Source organism: Trachurus trachurus (genome assembly GCF_905171665.1).
Source record: "Trachurus trachurus genome assembly, chromosome: 12".
In the NCBI taxonomy this organism is placed as follows: Eukaryota; Metazoa; Chordata; class Actinopteri; order Carangiformes; family Carangidae; genus Trachurus; species Trachurus trachurus.
Window position 1 is genome coordinate 7,882,722 of NC_139908.1, and position 24,124 is coordinate 7,906,845.

The 24,124-nt window shown below is 42.4% G+C and overlaps 2 protein-coding genes across 2 annotated transcripts in view; both read right to left on the reverse strand.

Moving 5' to 3' along the window:
- Nucleotides 1–24,124, reverse strand: part of atp5fa1 (ATP synthase F1 subunit alpha) — a 126,723-nt gene that overhangs the window by 44,252 nt on the left and 58,347 nt on the right. The window lies entirely within an intron of this gene.
- loxhd1a (lipoxygenase homology PLAT domains 1a) overlaps nt 998–24,124 on the reverse strand; it is a gene marked incomplete at both ends in the record, with an annotated part of 32,008 nt that continues 8,881 nt past the window's right edge. Inside the window, 35 exon segments of the mRNA XM_083984076.1 lie at nt 998–1,478; nt 2,184–2,339; nt 2,641–2,779; nt 3,287–3,457; nt 4,401–4,586; nt 6,487–6,664; nt 8,728–8,845; nt 8,943–9,070; nt 10,288–10,473; nt 10,621–10,829; nt 10,979–11,099; nt 12,008–12,217; nt 12,326–12,480; nt 12,779–12,941; nt 13,571–13,687; nt 13,814–13,995; nt 14,097–14,259; nt 14,375–14,499; nt 14,906–15,010; nt 15,149–15,297; nt 16,223–16,356; nt 17,046–17,197; nt 18,184–18,514; nt 19,059–19,219; nt 19,313–19,505; nt 20,230–20,426; nt 20,518–20,594; nt 21,365–21,525; nt 21,623–21,777; nt 21,909–22,044; nt 22,932–23,018; nt 23,123–23,283; nt 23,409–23,544; nt 23,629–23,879; nt 23,989–24,112. Of these exon segments, the coding sequence (XP_083840202.1) occupies nt 998–1,478; nt 2,184–2,339; nt 2,641–2,779; nt 3,287–3,457; nt 4,401–4,586; nt 6,487–6,664; nt 8,728–8,845; nt 8,943–9,070; nt 10,288–10,473; nt 10,621–10,829; nt 10,979–11,099; nt 12,008–12,217; nt 12,326–12,480; nt 12,779–12,941; nt 13,571–13,687; nt 13,814–13,995; nt 14,097–14,259; nt 14,375–14,499; nt 14,906–15,010; nt 15,149–15,297; nt 16,223–16,356; nt 17,046–17,197; nt 18,184–18,514; nt 19,059–19,219; nt 19,313–19,505; nt 20,230–20,426; nt 20,518–20,594; nt 21,365–21,525; nt 21,623–21,777; nt 21,909–22,044; nt 22,932–23,018; nt 23,123–23,283; nt 23,409–23,544; nt 23,629–23,879; nt 23,989–24,112 (5,898 nt within the window).

Sequence of the window (24,124 nt, forward strand, 5' to 3'; positions counted from 1 at the left end):
TTATGTGCATTTTTATAAATTCATACTCCCTTCAGTTCCTCACAGAAACCTTCAGTAAATGATTTTGGTTTTCCAGCCAATAATTTGACTGTTCTGGTTCACTGCTCCAGCTTTAACGGCTAAAAAGAAAAAAATATTTCAGCTCCAAAACCAAGCAAAGAGAGAGAATGGTGAAGTTGGACTATAATTACTAAATGTGTAAATAAGCAGCTGCTTATTAAGTCTGTTAAATAAACTCAGATGGTGATGATATGTCAGTGCTGTGTTTACAAATGTTTCCCAATCTTTCCCAAGTGGCCAAAAAATGTGGATTGTTTAAGCTGCAGTTATTGATTTTCATCTAATGAGGGTCCAGAGGTTGAGGTAAACACAATGCTGACATATAATTACTGTTACAGATTTATAATTACTGAATATCTGCTGCTGAGCCGATAGTGTGCAGCGAGTTTATCAGAGCTTCTCCACTGGAAGCAGCTTCCTGCTGTGATGGTTTGATAACAACTGTGAGACTGAACTAAAACAATGGAGTAGCCCGTGCAACGTGCCGAAAGACCGTAAAAGGTTTTGTAGAGAGCTGAATCACTGTGTGAGTTTAGATATTTGATTCACTGCTGCTGTAAAAAATAAGAATCAGCGTTGTTTTTTAAATAAATGTAAAGAGCCATCACTGAGTCGAGGAGTCCGAGCGTTACAAAAGAGTTTAATCTTTTATAAAACCTCCTTTATAACAAAGCAGCTGAGCAAACTATCCCTGACATGAAATTTAAAAAGAATGGCACTTTCATTTTCCTGACTAAAGACAATATTGTCTCAGTATTTCATTGCAGGCTGTTTTCTCAGGTAGTATTAAACTTCGAACTATATAATAATTTTAAAAAAAAATCATCCATGTAAAAATCAAGTCTCAGTTCCTGAGAAGTAAAACTCTCTCTTTGGTCATTACTTTTCAACATGAGGGTGGACCTTTAGAGATTTAGAGATTTTTTTTTTTTTTTTTTTAGTATTTGGGGTAGATGACTCTGTTGATCTTCCCGTCGGCCTTCTTAGTGTCCAGCCACTTCCCACAGAGGAAGATGGTGGTGACGCCGTTGGCCGTGTTGGTGACCTCCACGCGGTCCAGCAGCCAGCTGGGGCTCAGCCCGGAGTTATCGTGCTCCACCCGGACCTTCTGCAGCTCTCCCATGTCCAGCATCTCCAGCAGGAAACGGTCCGTCCGCTCGCGTTCGAAAAGGTTGCGAAACTTCTGCCGCAGCTGCCGGCGGCCCGAGTCTCCGTTGGTGCCGTAGACGGTGATGAAAACGTTGGCGTCGGTGCCCGCTCCCTTCTCGTCGCCCGTGATGACGATGATCTCGTACTTGACGGGCACCAGGCTTCGAGCTTTGCTGGCGAAGCTCTCGATCGTCTTTGTGCACTCGAAGGTCAAGAAACCGTCCCTCTTTGGAGAGAGAGGGATGAGGCCGTTGCAGCTGAAGAAGTACCTGGAGGTGAGGAAACAGAGGAGAATGAGACATATAGTAGATAGTAGGGGTCTTTTACTATCTCACGATTAGATTAGATTCTGATTTTTGGGGCTACGATTCAATTCAAAATCGATTTTCGATTCAAAACGATTTGATTCACAATGATTTCTGCTTCAGTCTATCGGTGTGCAAAGGATCCTCCAGTCTGCTTTGCAAGACAGAATGACTAAAGTGTCTTTTTCACATTTATTGAGTTTTAAACATTTATCCATGCTTAGATGGAATTGTTGAACCTGTTGCATAAAAGCAATATCACATATTACTTAAGTAACAAAATTAAAAGTGTCTCTTTATTTAAAAAAAATAGTGCCGTTAAACATGCTGCCTTTTAAATTCCAAGGAAATGGAGGCTGACAGCCAGCAGATTTGTTTCATTTTTTAATTTTTTCAAATCGATTTTGGGACATTTTATATCGATTTTGAATGGTATTAAATGAGATTTGTGATTCTTATGTGAATCGATTTTTTTTTTTTTTTTTTTTAAGTATATTTTTTTGGCTTTTTTGCCTTTATTTGATAGCACATAGTAGAGATATTTAACCAGAGAGATTTAACCAGTGCGCCACGCACCGCCCCGTGAATCGATTTTTTGGCACACCCCTAACATATAGTACATAAAATAATGCACAGATGTACTGGTTTTGATGTAAATAGATGTCTTACTTGTTTCCCAGTTCCCTCTCAGTGACGACGACTTCCTCCACATGCCAGAAAGCCTCCCCCTTTACTTTCTTTCCATCCTTGGGTGTGTGTCCCAGACAGATACCAGCAATATCACCCAGGTTCTTGGACGAAAACTCAAACCTGTCGACATTGCCCCTGAGAAGCGAAGCACACAAAAGCGCTGAGTAAATGAGTAGCTCCTAAGCTCTTAAATTGGCCTACGAGCTTTAAATTCATGTCACTGCCAATTTGTTCAGTGCCATAATGAATCCTCAGCAGGACGGTGCAATGTCATGATAGTGGAATGCAGCTTTGGTTTCAAGTGCTCATTGCTAGTGGGATTTTCATTAATGAGAGTAAAATGAGAATCAGAGGGAGAGAGAGTGAATTTCTTTGAGCTTTTTCATGCAAAAAAGTTGCAGCTCATTGAATTAATCTTGCAGCGAGGAGTACCTACCGCAAGAACCTCTTCTTCTTTGAGGAGTTCTCCATTACAAATTCTTTTGATCGGCCCCTCCTCCCCTCAAGTACAATCCAGCCGTTTTCTTTGGTTTCAGACTCAGCCGTGTCTCCAGTTGTGACACAGATTTCATATTCTTGTAGGGAGTAAAAACACAGACAGTGAATTTGTTGTTCTCGAGCAGACACGGCATCATTTCCACACAAAATACAGCATAATTTACAATACATGAACACTATTTAAAGTTACAGTACATACTATTTTCATGTAATTACCCCAATTTTCGTCTGCATTTTTTGTGTTCCTCTCCTCTACACAGTAGTTTTCATTGTTAGTGCAGAGTTCGCTGCCTTGAAAACAATGCAGCATGTAATTTCGTCTCATTGATGTCCGCCTCTGTTTACTGCTCGCTCTCTTTACACCTTATCAGAGCTGTATTCAGTTCCTCCTACTGCCTTATTAAAACTATGTGAGATTGTTTGGCTGCACTGTAAACAGATACAAACACCATTTGCTTTTATACTTTATAACAAAGCTCAACGAGTGTTTGGGTAATATTAACCATAGGGGTTGGCAAATCACGACTGCAATCTTAACAATTAGCCTATAATTTAAAAGTGTGTTGAATGTGCTGTGTCCTTACTGGTTTTCTCATTGAGGTCTAAGTGGTCGTTGTTAGCACAGGGCAGTTCTCTCATTATCTGTCCGTCACCTTCGTTCTTGGCGAGCCAGCGGTCACAGGGGAACCGAAAAGTTTGGTCCAGGAACTCATCCTTCACGTCAATGTACTCCAAATGCCAACCAGCAGCAGGACCTGTGTGTAATGGGATCAGGATGCAAACAAGACAGCAAGTAAAGATGTTGTCAAGAACGATAAACCGAGAGTGATACAGGAACATTAAGGACCACTCGGTGAAAAGCTGCGTTACAAAGTCAGAGCAGTGATGCAGCAGACGTCGGTGTTGGACTGCAGCTGCATTAAGCCATTAAAGGGATAGTAGCATTTTTTTAAAGTGGGGTTGTATGATCTACAAATAGCCCCTAAGTACTTTAATTGCAGTAGAAGACTCTCTGCACTCCTCCTGTTAGCAATGCTAGCCCATAGCCCTGCCCAGAAATTTACAACATACATTGTTGTGAATGGACCCAAAGAAACGGCCTATTTTCGCGGCCTAAAAGAGGTTTTACCTGAAAAAAATACACAGTTCTATTGTTCGCTATAATATAATTTTTTCCAGCCCTTCAAAGTGCAGAAAAAATGCCGTTTTTATTTGGACCGAACCAACTCACGTATCCCTCCGGCCAAGGTTAGCGCCCGCCGATCAGCTCCAAATAAAAACTGCACTTTGAGGGGCTGGAAAAAATTATATTATAGCGAACAATGGAACTGTGTTTTTTTTTTTTTTCAGGTAAAACCTCTTTTAGGCCACGAAAAAAGGCTGTTTCTTTGGGTCTGTTCACAACACTGTATGTTGTAAATCTCTGGGCAGGACTATGGGCTGGCGTTGCTAACGGGAGGAGTGCAGAGAGTGTTCTACTGCAATTAAAGTACTTAGGGGCTATTTGTAGATCATACAACCCCACTTTAAAAAAAATGCTACTATCCCTTTAACTGTGCAGGTTTGTCCGAGTGGTGCCTCAGAAACCGATCACACGTTGTGCAATTGTGACTTGTGTAACATGTAGTGTAACAAAATGAAGTGCAGTTTAATTCGCCCGCCGCCACGCAGAGTGACTGTTTCCTCTGAGTGGCTGACCTGAGTTGTCGTGCCAGACTCGTATTTTGGAGAGATCTCCCAGGCTGAGGATGTCTGAGAAGCGAAATGTGTCCACCTGCTTGCGTTCAAACTTGTTGGACTTGGTGGAGTCTTTCAGCGCCAGCGTCCCCGTGTCTCCGTTCTCTCCGAAAATGATGATCCACACGTTGGCATCGGTGCCCGCTCCTGAGGACACGTTTAGAAAACAACATCAGAAACTGTGTCCTGTTTTGATTTTCTCAACAGGAAAAAAAAACATTAAAATGAATAAAAATGGAAATTACATGTGCTGTATGGAAATTTATATTTAAGCTTGCAAAATTGCAATGCATCTGAACTATTGCAGGGATTTGCTGAATTACTAATAAACACTGAGACTGATTGCAAAGCCGCGAGGAAACTCATCAACTGAAAACCAACCGCACGGTGCAAAGAGGAAAAATGAGGAGCAGAGAGAGCTGTGTTCTCTGACTCAGAGAGCACATCTATAATCCCTCTGTGCTTGATTACTTCATTACAGGGGTTAGATACCTCTCAGTCTGCAGCATATTTTCATACTGTCTGCGCATCCACACAGAGAGCCAATATTTTAATTAGCAGCCCTGTTGTTTTAATGAGAAATAAAATTGTTAGCTCTGTTACCAGCACCTTACGAATCACATTTAAGCTGCTGCTGCCTTTTCCTTTACCTCTCTCTATATATATTCATGTACATACTTGACATTCAATGCCTCTGCACAAGAAGTCCATTACCATATGAACAACATCACCTATGTAACGCTGTCTGCATGCCTGTGCCTCTGTGTTGCATGTGTGTGTATGTGTTTTATCAGCCTGGCTCATTATTCCTCACAGAGCCTGAGCGGTGGCGCAGAGCTTCATCTTAGCTTCCAGTAACTGCCAAGGGCAGGGAGCGCTCCTTTGAAGTCGGCTCAGACTTTCTCGCCACACTATCGTATTGATCAGCAGCGCTACTGAGCTATAGAAAATGCTGCATGAAGAAAAGAGGGAGGAAAACCGCATGAAGGATTTCTGAGGAGGATGCCTCCCATTACCATGTTGGATTCAAATGTAATTGATTCCACTTAAACTCCTCTTGGAAAACATTAACCTCAGCATAAGGGAAGGTCAAACGAGGATCTGCATGACATCTAACTTGGGTGGTCAGAGAGGAGGGTGAAAAAATAGCCTCAGTCATCAGGTGGATGATAATGGTGAGGAGTTCACTGATTGGAGAGGTCCCAGGAATCAATCTCCATCCACTTTTAAGATGAGCTCATGGTGGATACGCTCAGGGGCATTGCCTTTGAAAGTGCTCGAAAACACGAACAGCTAAGAGATGATGGGAAAGGTGGAGACAGGAGGAGACACTTAAAGAGATGATATGTCTCAGCTGACCACTCGGTCCCTGAGGGATCCTCCAGGAGGAGCTGGAGGATGTTAGGGATGAAAGAGAAAGTGTGAGCCGCTCAGAGCATCAGTGGACCTGACCTGATACTGACCCCCGGATAGAGAGATGGATGGATCACGTTGGTGTTCCTATTAAGAGAGACATGAAAGGCCCTTGTCTGTTAAATACAATCGAACTCATGAATGGTGTTCCCCAGAGATCGATCCTTGGTCCTCTTCTTTTTCTAGTATAAATACAATTTAAAGGGCAACTATGCAAGTCCGGTTGCTTTTCCACTATTTTGCTATAACCCTCCTCCTGGCCATGTGCATTTGTTTACAACAAAGCCGGCGAGAAAGCAATCAATAGAGCGGTAGATAACGTTATATATCATATAGGATGTTACGAATTGTATATTTTTGTAGTCTTATATGTCATAAACAAGAGATTACGGGTTACGGGGCGCGTTTGTGACGCTAACTCTCCATTCTCCCACGTAACAACATGTCATTTATTAAACCATCACAATTACTCCAAAGCTGTTTAATTAAGGTAAAAATGTAGCAAAGTTAAGCTAAAAATCCTGCATAGTTCGTCTTTAATGTTGATTGTTTGATCTGATACAAACAAAACCTGCAGTTTAGGAGCCCTTTAGGTTTTGCTGGATAAATCTGAGGGATCGATCATGGGACTCACCGGAGTTATCGCTGGTTTTGACCTGGATGACGTAGGTGGTGAGCTCCACCATCAGCTCCTCGTCCACCACAGCAGCCATCTCGCAGATCATGGTCCTCTTAGGCCCACGTGTCCTGGACAGCCACTCCTCGTAGGTGAACACAGCCACCTCCTCTGTGGTCAAGTGACGCATGAACACCTGAGTGAGCAGAGTGAGTAACACTGTTGTTGTAAATGTCATGTCATCATCGTAAATGTCACTCAGATTCCAGTCATTGATTTTGTTGATCAATGGTCTCAGCTAAAGCATAAAAATTCAACCTAAGTAAAATAAAAGGTAGGGCATCAAATCGTATGAGTGCATATTAAAAATACATGAATAAACGGCTGCAGTTGCTCTAAATATAAGAATCTCAATGCTAATATGCTCACAATCAATGACTTGCTTATGTTTAGCCAGTTTAATGTGTCTAGCATCTAGTTTTAGCATGATCTTATGCTAACATTTAACATTTAATTAGCTTAATTAGTGAAATGTACAGCTGTAATTGACGTTTTTAGCTGTTGGTCATATTATTTACATTTCCTGTAAAAGACCATAGATGTCTGTAGACAATCCATTTAATGGCACAACAATGAAACAATGAAATATATGTTTTTACAAATTTGCATGGCAATTTGTCCAGTAGTTCCTCCAGGTATTTCAGTCTAAGCTACAGTGATGGACAGACTGACATTCCCCTCTATCTACTCTCCCTTGTTCATTAATGAGTGTTGTGTCACATTACGGACTCTAACGTGTGACTGATATGTACACAAACCCTCTCTTCTCCCAGGAACGCTCGTCCTCTGGAGTATTTTCATTAATTAATATTATTAACAGAGACCGGGCTCAGGCAGCCACACTTGTATGAGCTCTGCACTCTGCATATTTATTTGGGCAGATTAGTATGCTGGCAGTTCGCCCAGTGCACTGTTGTGTCCATTTCAATACACAGACCCAGAAATCCATAAAGACAGCACATCTGCTTGTGATGCTGAACACACCAGGCTCTGTGCAGGGTCAAGTCAAGGAGATGTTCGCAGCCGCTGAGTCCCAGGCACGGACGGACAGGGCTTGGTATTGTTCCTGACTGGTCTGCTGCTCTGCAGGCATGGTGCCTTTACCAGAGAAGACATTTGCATAGGAAATGTGCTCCGTTTCATCAAATCGGCTGGCCCGAGACATCAGACTGAATCTGGAGGTGAGCACTGATGCTATCCTCACGGGGTCACCGTTTTGGGAAACTATGTATATTAATGCAGTCAATTATATTGCAGGACTTTGCATTAAAAAATGGTTATATCTGCACCGCCAATTCATACTAAAAGCAAATGCGAAATGGAATATTCCCTCTGTACTGAGAGCAGCTACACAGAGCTCATTTACTGAGCCCAGTTTGTGTGCTGTGTTGTGTTCTGTATTTGTGTGTATGTATGTGTGTGTGTGTGTGTGTGATGCCAGCAACAACAGCATGGTAAATAAAATGGGTCAATATGCTCACTCCAGGAACTCTGGGCCCTGCTGTGTGTGTGTATGTGTGTGTGTACTTGTACAGCTACACATGTGAGGACCAGTTTGAGTTTTAAACCATCAGAGTGAGGACATTTTGGGAGACCCCTTCCAAGGGCTGTTTGAGGGTTAAGACTTTATAATAACTAGCTTATCAAGTGTAATGGATAAGGTTGGGCATTTGTTTTGGATGGTTAAGGTTAGGGTAAGGGGCTCGGGAAAACATTATGTCAATGAGTGTCCTCACAAAGATAGCCATACAAACATGTGTGTGTGTGTGTGTGTGTGTGTATGTCTGTGTCTTTGTGGGTGGGTGAATCATTGACCCCTCTCCTGCAGGCATGGATAGATGTGTCTGTGTATGTGTGTGTGTTTGTCTGTGTGATATAATAGACTGAATGATCCTGCGACCGAAAGCATACAGCGCCGAGATAAAAAACACAAAACCTGTGACTGCCTTGCACTATTGATTTTTGGAAGGAGCTAGCAATTACTGCTCTGCTTTTTTATGCTCCTGGTTTCATGTTTTATGGATGAGATCAGCGGTGTCCTCTTCATATCCAATTAGCCCTCCACAAAAATTAACGCAAACCTCTGCATAGTGCACCATCAGCTGATTCTGATGCATTAAATAAGCCTGAAACTTTCCTTTTTTGCGGTTAATATATGCGTGGTGTCCGTCTGCAGCGGGTTGGTTAAGGTGAACTGACCTTATCCAGAAACCAGTCAGGTCGGCTGCCGGAGCCGTCGATACGAAGCCTCATCTTCCTCAGTGGGGCAATGTCATCGATCTCCATGTTAAACGTGTCCTCTTGACCTCGCTCAAACCTGATATCCGGGCACACAAACAACGCAGTATAATGAAATGTAGCTCTTTATTTTACACTTTTATTTTACTTTTATGACAACTGTGTTTTTTAATCACCTGTCCTCATTCTTCTCCAGCAGCATTTCCTCTGTGCTGCCGTTGGCCCCGAACACAGACATGAAGATCTGCGTGTCTGTTCCAGCGTTTTGCACGTCCCCTGTCACCACCGTCACCTCATAAATGATCTGGTGTGAAAACGTAAGAAATTTTACTCATTTTATCTTCCTCACACACTCGTCTCCCACAGGCCTAAACACCAGGGGAACAAGGATTTATCTTCCAGTTGAGGAGCAATTTTATACAGTAAAACTCCATTTATATTTTAGGAATTACAAAGTTAATGGTGATGCTGTGAACATCAATAAAAATAAAAAAATATGGTAAATGAATAAATGTGCTTTTACAGCCGTACAGCAAGATGTGGGGAGGAACAGAGGGACTATCACACACTGGGTCCCTGGACATAAATAACCTCAACAATACAGGTGCAATATAGACGCCCGCATTGAAAGAGACAATTAACACATTGTTGTTGTTGTTCTATGTATCTTTGCTGTAGTTTTGCGTCACTCATGGTCTTTTTTTTTTCTCACTGTAGTTGTGACGTTGAGTTTCCAGCAGGAAAATTCAACAGCCAGTTCAAACTGAGGCTCTGGCTCACAGCCAATGGACCCATTCAGTGATCCATCATGGTGGGAGGGGCCGTTCCAAAACGTGCCAAAGTTGTAAATCAATGACGATGTGATGTCCTGACTGTCTCATCAGTTCTCATGTTATATTTCTATCAAGACAGAGCAAACCAGGAAGACATGGGAGAGCTCTGTATAACGCTCCTGGTGATAAAGTATCTTGTGTTACTCATTAATAATCTTAGTTGAAATGTTATATTATAAAAACATATTCTAACATGTGAGAGTGTTTGGCAAAGATCATTATTAAAACCAACCACAAAGATAATTCCGATATTTCTCATTTTCATTATTACCACTGATAAGTCTAATACCTTCACTAGATGAATCTACCTTCAAATCATCCGTTTATACCTATAAGATTATTATGACAACTTTCCAGTCTCAGTGGAGGCAGGAGCGGAATTAATGTACTTAAAAATGTCATCAAATAAAAATGAATCATAGAAGATTTAGCAGATTTGAAGGTATTAATGTTTAATCATGATTCAGAGAGGTGACAGTTATAAAAAAGGCATTTCTTTTATTGGATTTGTATTTAAGTACGCCTATTCCAATAATGTAAATTATTCCACTGGTTTCATTAGTGACAGTAATGATTCAAATTGAGTCATTATCGCCGGCTGGCTGCAGATATTGGCTCCAACTGTGATGCACCGTATGTTCCCTGTGATGTGGCCGTGTTTACCTCGCTCAGTTACACATTTACATACCTTCTGGGAGATGGAAATGGCCTCTGCGTCCAGCACGTTGAATACTCTTGCAGTCAACCCATCTCCTCGATCTTTGGCCAGCCAGCTCTTGCAAGCAAAGACGTATTTGACCCCTTTGGTTGGCACAGCAACAGACAGCTCATCAACCAGCCAGCAGCTCTCAGGAGTGGCCCCATCATGGCCGAGCTGCAGGGAAAGAGAGACAGAGAGGGAGAGAGAGGGAGAAACAATCACTTCAGGCTTCGTGGGTGTATTTTTCTGCGCGTCCATACGAGTGTGTCAGTGCACGATCTTCGGTGTAACTCTAAAAGCGTCCCACACCCCCTCCCTCACCTCGACCTTTTTGATATTCCCCACGTCTGCACCGTGGGACTCAAAGCTCTCCAGAGAGCCGGCCTCAAAGCCCTTCCTCCCATCTGGCAGGTCCAGCCACAACCTCTCTGTCTGGCCGTGATTGGCCCCGATAACGATCACATAAGCCCTGCTGGTGGTGCTCGCGTCCCGCTCCAGTCCAGTACAGATGGTGATGTGGTATGGTATGACTGCACAGGAAGGGCCAGAGCACTTATTCATTCACGAGGGCATGAGATTATGTAAAAATATCTGTGTTTGAATATTAATAACAGTGAGATCCACAGAGCAGACGATGAATCAGGCATGCAGCGCTGAAGCCTCTTGTTATTTTTCTTACTCGGGAGCTCAATTTCCTCCTCCTTCTTCTTCTTCTTTTTATTCATGTTGCTGTCGACGCTCTTCACTGTCAGAGCCGGGTTCTTTTTACTGTTGAGGCCCTCTCTCACTCCCTCAAAACCCTGAACACAACATAACAGACGCACACAGTGATGCAGGTAAACACACAAAACTTTCCTATTTATACATAAGACTATGGGTGAATCCCAATTCCTATCTTAACCCTCAATCTCAAAAATGCGCACTCCCGCGAAGTGCTACTGCTGTCCCGATTCTCAGGATGTTAAGTTGAGGGACAAGTTTAAGGGCTGTATATAATACACCCAATATTGAGATTCTCCTATACCACCCTTGGGAGCAAGTGCTACCCAGAATGCAGCATTTTCTTTGTTAATAGGGATATAAATATGACGAAAACCATGTATCATCTTAGTTTAGGCCCATTTTATGGATTATTTACCCTTAATTGTTGCATAACATATATATATATTTTTTTTTGCGCCGGCCGGTGCGACAAACCATGTTGCTATCGTTTAGTTACAAAATGGTAATTTTTCTCGGTGGTGATGCCGTTGTTAAGTTGTTTTATCAAGATACATCCAGCCTACATAAAATGTTTGCGCCAATAATGTTACAAGATGACCAGGCTAATGTCATCTCCCGTAGCCGCAGAGTTATCTAACGATAGTTACAGCTGGTGTTTACCTTTCAATAAGCCGTGGTATGCGGTGACTTTCAGCTGAATATGTCCGTGGTTGTGGTATTTATACAGATTATTTGTTTGAATATCAATTTATAACTAACTCAAATAACTTATAGGCTACAAAAAAACTAATAACGGACGTAATAACTGACAGATAGTCCACAGCAATTTCAAAAACATGGACCTGATGGACCCGTCGAAAATAGCCCTTAACACTTGGTTTTGAGGGCTACTAAGATTAAGGGTTGAGCTTGAGGGTGAAGATTGAGGGTGAAGATAGGAATGAGAAATTCACCCTATAACTCACATACTGTCCCCTCATGTTACCTTGACATAGAAGACTCTCTCTATGCGTCTGTCCTCCCTCTTCCTGGAGAGCCAGCGCTCACATAGGAAGAGGAAGACCTCCTCCGTGTCCACGTCCAGCACCTCCACCTGGTCCAGGTACCAGTCGGGGCTTACCATACTGTTGTCATGGCGGATTTTTATCTTGAAAACCAGTCCGAGGTCGACCGCCTCCAAAGTAAACCTGTCCACCTGAGGAGAAAAAGACATGTTGTATGACGTGTTCATCGGGACCGTTTGTTTATCTTTACTTTAAAGTTGTGTTGTGAAAACTGGCCACAAAAATCAGAGCTTTCTTACAGATCCTCTTTCAAACTTGTTGCTGTTTGTCTCTGACTTTCTGAGCTTCCTCTCTCCGGTGTCGCCCAGGTCGCCATAAATTGTGAGGAAGACATTGGCGTCGGTGCCGGCTCCATACACATCACCTGTGATCACTGTTACGTCGTATTGGTGAGCTGCAAGCAGAGACAGGGATCACAGACAAGAACAAAGGGGATTGGTTTGTAGCGATTGACAGAATATAGACAGAAAATAAAGGTATTTCCCATCGCTGTGTGATGCCAGTGACTTGATAGAATCTCAATCAGGGATAGAAAAAGCCCAGAAGAAGGATTGTTTCTAGATTTCCAAGCTAATGCTCAGAAAGATTGGGAAAACAGGACATACAAATGAGAGAAATCCTGCAAATATATCTGCATGTGTATGTATAATAAGTGCATAATCATGTATTGTTTGTCTGTAAAGTGAACATACTCTCCAGAGCATCTTCCACCTCGATCTCAGTCACTTTCAGACTTCCATCGCGTGAAAGTTTCTCAGTAATGATGTCAGACGGCACCAGCTCCCTCACTGTTTCTCCATCATCCTCCGACTTAGCCAGCCAGCACTCGCATGGGAAGATGACCGTCTCTGAACCCTACAGGGAGCGAGAGTGAGAGTGAGAGGGACAGGGGCTGAAACAAAATGATTTCATTCCCCCCGTGGCTCAGGAGAAAATCAGTGAGCACAGTTGGACTGAGCCTTGGGTTAGTCACAGTGCTGGATTTACCCCTCATCTGTCTGTGAGGAGAACATCTCCACCTACTGACCAAAAATAGTGTTGGTCTGTGGAACGTGAGCAGTAGGATGCTGACAAAGACAAATTAGAAGTCCTCAATGTCAATTATTTACATGTTAATTAAATATTAAGACTAATGTCAACCCTGAAGCTTCTGAGATGACCTGATGTTTATGTTTCAGTGATATACTTGTCCTTGAAATTCATCGAATGGCACTTTATATTTCTACTCCTCTACCCAGATGATTATCTTATAAAATAAAATGCATTACTATGGATTTATGTGCTTTTACAAACACGGAAAATGCTGATTGGACCTTAATATCGCAGTGCAATTCAAACACTGTTATATCACTGATATTTGCAAAGTTTAATTCGCACGATAAAGACTTTGACTTTGAATGCAATATTTTCATTTTGCAGTATTTTACTTAAGTAAAGCAGCTGCGTTCTCCCTCTGTCACTGCGTCTGTCTCTGTTGACAGTACCTTTCCCTTCCTGAGCAGACGTCTGATCTCCACCCTGTCCAGATGCCAGCCTGGGTTCACGCCGCGGTTGTCATGGCCGATACGGATCTTCTCAATCACATCTCCCACGTCTTCGAGCTGCACAGAAAGCAGAAAATTCTCAAAGTGTTCAAGGTCTGAATTTACTTCTAATGCTGCTGTGTCCTGAATTTGATGAATGCCACTTTTCTACTTACTATGTATGACAATAAACTATTATTCTACCTCAACGATAAACATGTCCTCAGCTCCTCTCTCAAAGTACATCCTCCTCTCTCTCTTGTTGACACACAGGGACTTCTGCTGTGTACACACGGCATCTCGCCCGTACAGGACGATGAAGACGTCCGCGTCTGTGCCGGCTCCAAACTCGTCACTCGTGAAGACTTTAATCTCATAGGGAACAACTACAAAATGTAAAAAATATATCATATATCATATATATCATAATCGTTTATGCTCATGAAATGATAAATGACAAGACATGTGATATAGAACTGTAATTTACAGGGTGTGTAAAGCTCTGTCTGAAGAGGATTTGGGAACAGGTCCCTGATGATGGCCCCATCATCCTCCCCTTTATCCAACCAGCGGCCACAGGGGAAGCGTTGTTTCTGTCCCAGAGATGGAGCGTCGATCTCCACCCAGTCCAGGAACCAACCTGCTGATCCTCCTTAAAACAGCCACACAGTGAAGTTAGTATATTCCTGTTTTTTCTCTGTATCGTGCATCACTCTGTGTTCATTATTCCCTGCACAGACAGGGAGTCGGTCCTACTGTACCACAGTTGTCGTGTCCAATACGCAGCTTCTTCAGCGGTCCGATGTCCACAGCCTCCACGATGAACTCATCAGTCAGACCACGTTCAAACTTATTCCTATGGGTCTTTGAGGCCTTCAGGTTAATTATCCCTGTGGATGAATCCATCACAGAGTATGATTATTATCTAAATCAGGGGTGTCAAACATGTGGCCCGTGGGCCAGAACCGGCCCTGCAGAGGGTCCAATCTGGCCCTCAGGATGAATTTGTCAAGTGTGAAAATTCTTGTGGTTCATAATATGTTTTGTAAAACTTCAAGTGGTTCATAATTTGTTTTGTAAAACTGTAAAATCTTATTAATGTACTAAAACAGAGGAAAAATTTCAATTTTTTAAATATATTTAAAGGTTATTATGCTATTATTTTACTGGTCCGGCCCACTTCAGACTAAATTGTGCTGTTTGTGGCCCCTGAACTAAATTGAGTTTGACATCCCTGATCTAAATACACATGTACAAAGATATAATGCAGTATAATAATAATATAACAGGTGTTACCTGTGTCATCCTTGGTGCCGTACAGGATCATAAAGACATTAGCATCTGTTCCTGCGTATTTCTTGTCACCCGTTTTTATCCGTATCGTGTACGTTGTGGACATGGCTGTCATGAGAAGAAATAATAAGTACGTAGTAAGTATGAAATCTGTGGTAATTATTATCCTTATTCATTTAAATAAAAAAAAACATCTTATCTTGTTCAGAGGTGTGATTCTCTGTGCAGCCATAACGCTGTTCTCACCTTTCTGCTCCAGACCGAGTGTGGCCTCTTCCTCTTCGTCATCATCATCTCCCTTCCTCATAAAGGCCTCGTCCACAGGGACAAGCTCCCTGGCCAGCTGTTTGTCATCTTCATCAACAGCCAGCCAGCGCTTACAAGGGAAAAAGTACCTGAAACCAAACATACATGTTGGAGCTATTTATTTATTTGTAGTATTTAGTGCTGTTTAGTTTATTATTTTGTTTAGTGAGTATTTAGTTTTGGTTATTCTCAGTCAATTTGCTTGATTTCATTATGATTAGATTTCTATAAGTATTCTAGTTTATTATTTGTTTACTTTAGGTGTTTCTTGTTTATTATTTGTGTTTTGTTTCATTTGGGCACGGTAGGGGGGCACCTGAAGTTATATAGGTAGGCTGTCGGTAAGGGACCAGCATGCACCTGGGTGGGCAAATGGTTTTTTACCGGAGCGGGAGAGGCATTGGAATTTTCTTTGTTCTTTGTTTGCTCGCTGTTTGGTTAAATAAACCACGCTTTTTGTTGAAACTGGACATCTGTTTGGACATTATGTTTTTCCCATCCGCGTACACCACAACCCATGGTGCAACAGTGGCCCTTTGATTAGTATAATTTGAAGTTTGATTTGATACTTTTATTTGTTTGACAATCGGCTGCTACACATTGTATTATATATATTTTTTGCAGCGTACAGTGTATATAAGTATATAATGAAAACTCTATCAGCACAATCTGTATCAAAAATAATATGAGAAAATGACCATCCCTCTTTAAACTGATGCCAAGCCACCGTAGACAGACTGCACCATAACCTGCAGAGTACCATTTTACACCATACAGTGGAGCTCTCTGACATTTTATGTGCAAAGGCTCTATTTGCTATTTGGGGATGACGTTATTTTGTGAAACCTGGTGGTGCTATGACTCAGCATGGTGTAAATAATTTATTAACAATGGTAATAAAAGATTTAATATTTGTCAAGTAATCCACTAGTGTGCCATACTTTGTGTGAAAATGCGGTGTCACGTCTAAGTTAAAGCGCTGATGATGAATCGCTGCTCTTTCTAAAATCTTACGTGGTGTCATCCTTGTTGTCTATGATCTCCACCCTGTCCAAATACCAGCCGGCGCTGGCCTGGCTGTTGTCATGTCTGATTCTCAGCTTCTTCAGGACGCCCAGGTCGACCGCTGAGATGTTGAAAACGTCCTCCTGTGTCACACGCGTCGCACAAATCGGTGACAGAGGGTCAGGAAAGGCCACAAGGTCTTAGGTTAGCAGTCCACAACAGCCTCATTACTTATTTATCTGATCTTTCTTTAACCTGCAAAGCTCCTGATATCCAACAGTTGTTAAGAGGAACTAAGGCAGAACAGCAGTATCAGTGATAACAATCTCGACTAGTATGTAAAACACAGATTAAACAAGTAGATCTGCAATACATAATGTACAGTCACAGAGGGAAGCCTGTGTGGAGAATTAAGGTCAACAATGTACTCCTTATAAATGTTGAGCTGTGAAGAAAAGATACTGTATTGTGCCCTTAGGTTTAATTATATGGTTCTCTTACATTTTATATGTTTAACAATAATAATAATAATGAATTACATTTATATAGCGCTTTTCAATCATTACCCGATACCCAAAGCACTTACAGTAACCATTATTCATTCCTACCACATTCACAATCTATAAAAAATAAATACATTAGGACAAAGACAGCTTGAAAGTTATGTGCTGTAAATATTTCCTGAGTGTGTCTATTTCCTGGAAACTTGTCTTTAAATTAGCAGAGACTCCACATAAAACCAGATCAAACAAAAGAGAAATAATATGTTTATTGGTGAGGGCCCATTGTCTCCTTACTGTAGCTTTATATTCAAATGACTGGCAAATCTTACCTGGTTTTTCTCAAACTTGTTCAGGTGGTTGGACTTCCTCAGCTTACGCTCTCCTGTGTCGCCAGTCTCTCCGTAGACGTTGATGTAAACGTTGGCATCGGTGCCGGCCCCCCACAGCGCCCCAGTGAACACATGAACCTCGTACGAGTTCACTGACAGGGAAACAGAATGTGTGTCGGATATCTCGTGACATTTCGCGTATTGGTATTTGCAGAGTTAATGTCACATAGTGGGGCGGATTAGCTCAATATTTTACACCAATCGTTCACTTTGTGATAAAAGCATGACATTTGGTGGATGTGTTGGTGAATATGTTTCAATCAAATCTGGATATTGGGCCACCTCAAAAGCGCCCCCTAGTGGTCGTGGCAGCCATTTGTTATGCGAATAAATGAATGATGAATATAAACTGCCCTTTTAATAATACCAACTGGTGATGTATTGTATATTGTTGGAAAGCCTGATTAGTTACCTTTACAACGAGGTACAGCTTGTAAGGATCGTGCATTCATGGAAGGAGCAACGGGGCTAAACGTGTGGGTAGCGCCCCCCCAACAATGTGCATCCCCTGTGGGGCGGATTAGCTCAATAAATCACAACAATTGTTTATTTTGTGACAGAAGCACAACATTTGGTGGAGGTGTTGATGGATAAATTTTTGAAACATGGTTTTTAAGGACCTTAAGATGTCTACTTAAGATTTTTGCTTGTTGCCCGGGTCAACTAATGTTCCATGGGGTTTTTTCGGTGGCCATTTTGAATTCATGTCCGCACGAATGGTGAAAACGCCAATTTTCATAACTCCTGAACCAGACATCATACAAAGACAAATGAACACACTTTTTCCAATAATTATGACACTATAATACATAGTTGGTATTATTAAAAGGGTAGTTTTTATTCATCATTCATTTATTCGCATAACAAATGGCTGCCACGGCCACTAGGGGGCGCTTTTGAGGTGGCCCAATATCCAGATTTGTCTGAAACATATTCACCAACACATCCACCAAATTTCATGCTTTTATCACAAAGTGAACGATTGTTCAGCTAATCCGCCCCACTAACAATGAAAACAATAATATGTATCCACTGTGTCTCACTCTCAACACATAACCATTCATGCTCTACTACTTACTCTCCAGGTCTTCATTGCCCTCAGTCAACAGCTCGACCACAATCTCCCCGTCCTCCTCGTCCCTGGCCAGCCAGCGGCTACAACGAAAGCTAAATGTCTGCACCACTTCCCGCAGCTCCTCGATGAACTCCTCCTCTTCTTTCTTCTTCTTTTTCTTGTCCTTCTTCTTGTCTTTCTTGGTGTCCTCCTTCTCCTTCTTCACCTCCACCTTCACCATGGCCATCGTCAGCCGCTTGATGTCCACCGTCTCCAGGAACCAGCCGTCTCCGACTCCCTTCCCGTCGTGGAAGATGCGTAGCTTGTAGAGCTTGCCGACGTCATGAGCTTCGATCTGTGTGGTCGGACATAAGACAACGGTCAAAACCAGCAGGAGCTGAAATCTCAAGCAGACAAGCAGACACTGTTTTCTTGCTTGTTTGTTTGTTTGTTTGTTTGTTTTTCATATTGTAACAATGTTGGGTAGCTTTATTTTTTTGTTTTGTTTTTGCTTGTTTGTTTTTTGTTTTTTCTCTGCTATTTAAAAATGTATTTACTACAATATATTTAAATACTGGTAACCTTATTGGTTCCGTTTTTTTGTTGTTTGTTTGTTTGTTTGTTTTCTCTGGTTTAGTTTAGTTTGTTCATTAGCTTGTTTGTTTGTTAGTTGTTGTTTTATGTTTGTGTTTTATGTTTTATATGGTAAAAATGCTGTGTAGCTTAATTTGGTATGTAGGACAGGCATTAATGTAAGCATTATGCTTCTGCCTGTGCCTTTTCAGTCACTATTTTGTCGATAATGTTTTGTGTCGATAATGTTATTGTGTGATGCGACTGAATAAAGAATTTCATTCATTAAAAAAAAAAAAAAAAAGTGACCCAACATGGACGCAGACCTTAAAGATTTCAGTAGTCCCACGTTCAAAATCGTTGGAGCGACTCATGAGCGGAAGAACTTCAGTTTTTCCTTCATCTCCATACATCTGACAGAAGACGTTGGCGTTGGTGCCTCCTGCAAGAACGTCCCCCGTCACCACTGTTACTTCATAGTTGATCACTGGTAATGAGAGGGCATCACAACACAATGACGAGAAATACAACAGGTGATAACAGTTTCACATGATAACATTTTTACATCAATGTTATTTACATCGCTCGATTTCCAGGACCTCGCTGGGATAGATCTCAACCTCCACTTTCCCATCGGCCTCATCTTTGCAGAGCCAGCGGTCACTCGGGAACATGTACTGCAACCCATGAACCGGCACAGAGATCTGCACGCTGTCCAGATACCATCCGGCCCGCAGGCCCTCGTTGGTGTGACCGATCAGGAAACGGTTGATCTGTTGAATGCAAAAGACGTGAGCAAATAGCGTTGAATAGAATGAATCACGAAGCACAGATATGTTCGTTTTCTTTCATGCCTGCTTCTAGGGGTTCTCAACTAGTCTCACTCTGGGTCCCACATTTTCCCATGGTCATTATTTAGCGACCCACTTTTATAGAATTCAAACCAAGAATCTTTTTTTAAAGCCTTTAAAAACTCATTTTGCTCTTTGTTGAGCAAAGTGCATTTCAGAGCACATGAATGAAACTGAGGACGACCATGACAACTGCATATACGGAAGTGAATAAAAAAATATCAAACTGCACAAAATGGAGACCAACAAAATGACATATTTGACTGGTAATGCATCTCTGCATTCCGAGCATGTTCACAAAAGTGAATAAATATCAAATTGCACAAAATAAAGACCCACAAAACAAAACAAGGTATTTTCACTGCATTCAGGCCACATTAATAAGAAACTGATATCTTTGCATTCAGAGCAAATGGAGCAAATAATAAGAAACTGAGGAGGACCATTACAACTGCATGTGTTCACGTGTCTCGTGTGCCTTTCAAAATAAGTTATTTTTCAAAATAAAAGACATGTCCAACATCAGATGTGCATTAAATATTATTTACTTTTTTGACCAGCTGTCCGCGACCCATCCAGAACGGGTCCGCGACCCACTTTTGGGTCCCGACCCACCAGTTCAGAACCACTGTTCTAGAGAACTTGCCTTTCCGACGTCGAAGGTATCAATGGTGAAGACGTCAGTGCGTCCCGTCTCAAAGTAGTTCCTGAGGTCGTTGTCGGAGACCGCCAGGATCATCTTGGTCGTGTCCCCCTTCTCCCCGTACAGCTTCACAAACACCTTGGAGTCTGAGCTGGCTCCATTCACATTCCCTGTTTTGATTGCTACGTGGTAGCCAACATCTGTTGAGGAGTGGAATTAATGTAATTTAAGTAACCTTTAAAATGATAAACTGATTGATCTGTGCATTGTTCTTGATCCTTAGTTACTCACTAAAGAGACGCAGACCATCTCCAGCTGGAACTAACTCCCGGATAATCTGTCCATCATCCTCGTTACGGTCCAACCACCTGGAGAAAAACACAAAGGAGACAGACAAGTTCACCCTGCCAACTTTGAAACTTCCCCAACAACTGAAATATAAGAAAGAAATACATCATGTTATTTATTATTTATAACAGGATTGGTTCTGCAGGATTGGTTTCAGATGGAAACTGAAATGAAATTGACAGAATCTCTAAAATTCAACAAATAAAAAAAATAAAAATAAAAGCTATTTAACTACATACTGTATATGCTTTGTTTTGTGTTTAATTCTCAAGCTTCCTTTTTCTTGTGGGGAAGTCACATCACCATTCTTCTCTAAAATAAATGTTAATTAATGTGACAAAGATACAACAGAGCAGAACCAGTACAAGCAACACAAAAGAGTGAACAAGAAAAGCATGCATGGTCTCCATTGTTTTGCTCCCTAACCATTCTCTTTTACCAGGACAGACGGACAGACAGGAAGAGCCTCTTTCCAGAGGTAACACTGCACCTCAGTCTGGGCTCCAGTTACTAAAGGAGACAGAGCTGGCTGGACACATGCAGTTAGTGCCTATTTGTAATGGCAAACTCATCCATCAGCCGCCTAACTGCTTAAACACTTGTCGCTGGACAGCTGGGGGATTGTAAACGTGGCCAATTTACAGCTCTTATTAGGTTTCTGGAGCTGTTTGCACAGTTTTGTCCATCTGTTCTATTTTGGTGGGTCTGAAAATAAAAAATTACGAGGGAAAATTCAGCACCGGTGACTATGTAACATATAAAACAGCTTAACAAAGTGTTATAGCCTTGCCTGTTACAGGGGAACTCAATGGCCACAGACTCTGGCTGGCCATCCTCCCTGACCATCACCTTATCAAGGAACCAACCACAGCCTCCGCCACGGCCATCGTGACCCACACGCACCCTGCGCACCTGGCCCAGGGACACGGCCTCAATAATGAACTCATCGTGCTGAGGAAGGACAGGGAGACGACAGATTAAAGATGCATGCTGTGCATTTTCCCAAACAAGGTGTGTAGGCTACGTATCTGCTGTGTTCATCACTTACATTGCCCTTTTCAAATTTGTTGACATTGGTCTTGCTCATAAACATGAGCCGATCCCCTGTGTCACCCAGGTCGCCGATAACATTGAGGAAGACGCTGGCATCGGTGCCGCTGCCACTGACATCGCCAGTGCAGATGGTGACACGATATTTTAGCACTTAAGAAAAACAAAATAAGAACTGTCACATTATTTTCCATAAAGCACATGCATTCACTATCATCTTATAGTTACTGGTAACATTGTGCTTCTGTTCATTTCATATGTGTGCCCTATAGTGTGGCTCTTACATGGCAGAGGATCCTCAATGAGGGGTCCTGTGGCTGGAAGCTCTCTGATGATCTCATTGTCATCTTCATTGATGTCCAACCAGCGGCCACATTCAAAAAAATATTCCTCCATCGTCAGGGTCTTAAGCAAAGCCACCTGCAGACAGAGAGTCGCTGCATTAAAGGAATAGTTCAACATTTTGGCAAATTGGCCCATGGCCATAATCCCTATAGTTTTAGCAGTAGGTTAGTTACCTTTATTTGTCGGTGCAAGCTATTTTTAGAACGGCAGAGCAGAGCCGTGAGCTTCTCAGAGCTACGCTACGGAGGCTAATGGGATTTCTTGGTTTCCTCAATCAAACTCATCAAATACACAATCCAACAACTCCACAACGCCCTGGTGGACAAGTTGTGACCTGCACATTCACCACGCTATGAGATAATAATAGAACGTTACGAGACAGAGTTGTTTTCGAGGCAAATTCATGTAAAACCGCTGATGTGTGTTTCCGTCAGGGGCAGTTTTTCGGTAAGCAGTCTCTGCATTTGCCTCGAAAACAACTCTGTCTCGTAACGTTTTGTTATTATCTCATAGCGTGGTGAATGTGCAGGTCACAACTTGTCCACGACAGCGTTTTGGAGTTGTTGGATTGAGTTTGATGAGGGAAACCAAGAAATCCCATTAGCCACCGAAGCGTAGCTCTGAGCAGCTCGCGGCTCGGCTCCGCCGCTCTAAAAATAGCTTGCACTGACAATTAAAGGTAATGAACCAACCATGGCAATGGGCCAATTTGCCAATATGTTGAACTATCCCTTTAAGTGTCATTACACACAGACAAATTAATACTGGAGATTAAATCAGTGACATATACAGTATTAAATGGCTTAACATTTATCTGTGAGACAGTTTCCTCACAGTCTGTTGTGCTCATATTCTCTTTTCAGGTACAAAATTAAGCTCTAATTCAGTGTCAGCCTCAGTGCTCAGAGGTGACATTGTACAACAGACTTAAGAGCTTACACTAACAGATCAATGAGTCTCACCCTCCCTAAATGCCAGCCAGAAAATGGATGTCTCTTCTCGTGCCAGATGCGCACTTTCAGCAGTTTCCCTAGGTCTGGCGTTTCAACCTATAGTCATTGAAGAAATGTGTAATTATAACAGATACAAGGGGAAAAGAAATGTCTTTGAGAGCTTCACAATGGATGAAGATGCAGCGTGCTTACAGGCTCACCATGAATTTATCAAGCTGGCCCTGCTCAAAGCTGTCAGCTTTGTTTTCCAGTCTGAACTCATCAGACTTGCCCCTCTCTCCGTAGATCTGCAGAAACACCTGTGCGTCCGTCCCTGCCCCCTTCACCTCTGAGGTCCAGACCGACAGGGACCATGGGAACTCTGGGAAAGATTAGATTTGAAACTCAAGCAGGCCAGCCAGGAGAGCACCTTTTTTCAGATTATAGTATATGTGTAAAGAGCATTTTTTTCTCGGAGCAGGGTTTTATGAGAACAAAGAAACCCACTCTTCTGTTTTTTCTGCCTCAGAGAGACCATCTCATACAGCTCCCTCTCGATCAGTCCGTCCCCCTCGTCCTCGTCCAGCCACCTCCCGCATGGAAACGTCTGCTCGATGCCCGTGAAAGGACAGTATATCACCACCTGGAAGGGAGACGGGTGCTCGGAGTGTGAGCGACACTTTGAGAATGAATCTGTGACCAATAAGACAAGTAGTTTTTAAAGTACCTTTTCACAGTACCACCCGGCACCGACGGCCGCGTTGTCGTGCCCGATGGTCACCCTGCTGAGCGGGCTGATCAGGTCACAAATCTCCGCGTTGAAAATGTCGATGAGGCCGCGCTCGAAAGCACCGCCCTCCAGGAAGATTTTACCGCTGTTCTTTATGCCCTTGGTGCCGTGCATGACCAAGTGGATCTTTGAGTCGGTGCCCGCACCCCTTATGTCTCCAGTCATCACTTGCACATTGTAGACAATTCCTGAGCAGATACACACAAAACTTGCCAAATTAGCGCAGAAGACAAAGAAGTGAGATATGATTAATGCCGATAAATATATCTTAGATACACTGAGAAATGTTGTTCTCACCCATTGGCTGCACTGATCCAACCAAAAAATCCCTCTGTATCTTGCCATCACATTGATCCATAGCAAACCAGCGATTAACCGGGAACTCGTACACTTCTTTATTCCCCATGTCATCGATTACCACCTGTAGAGACAC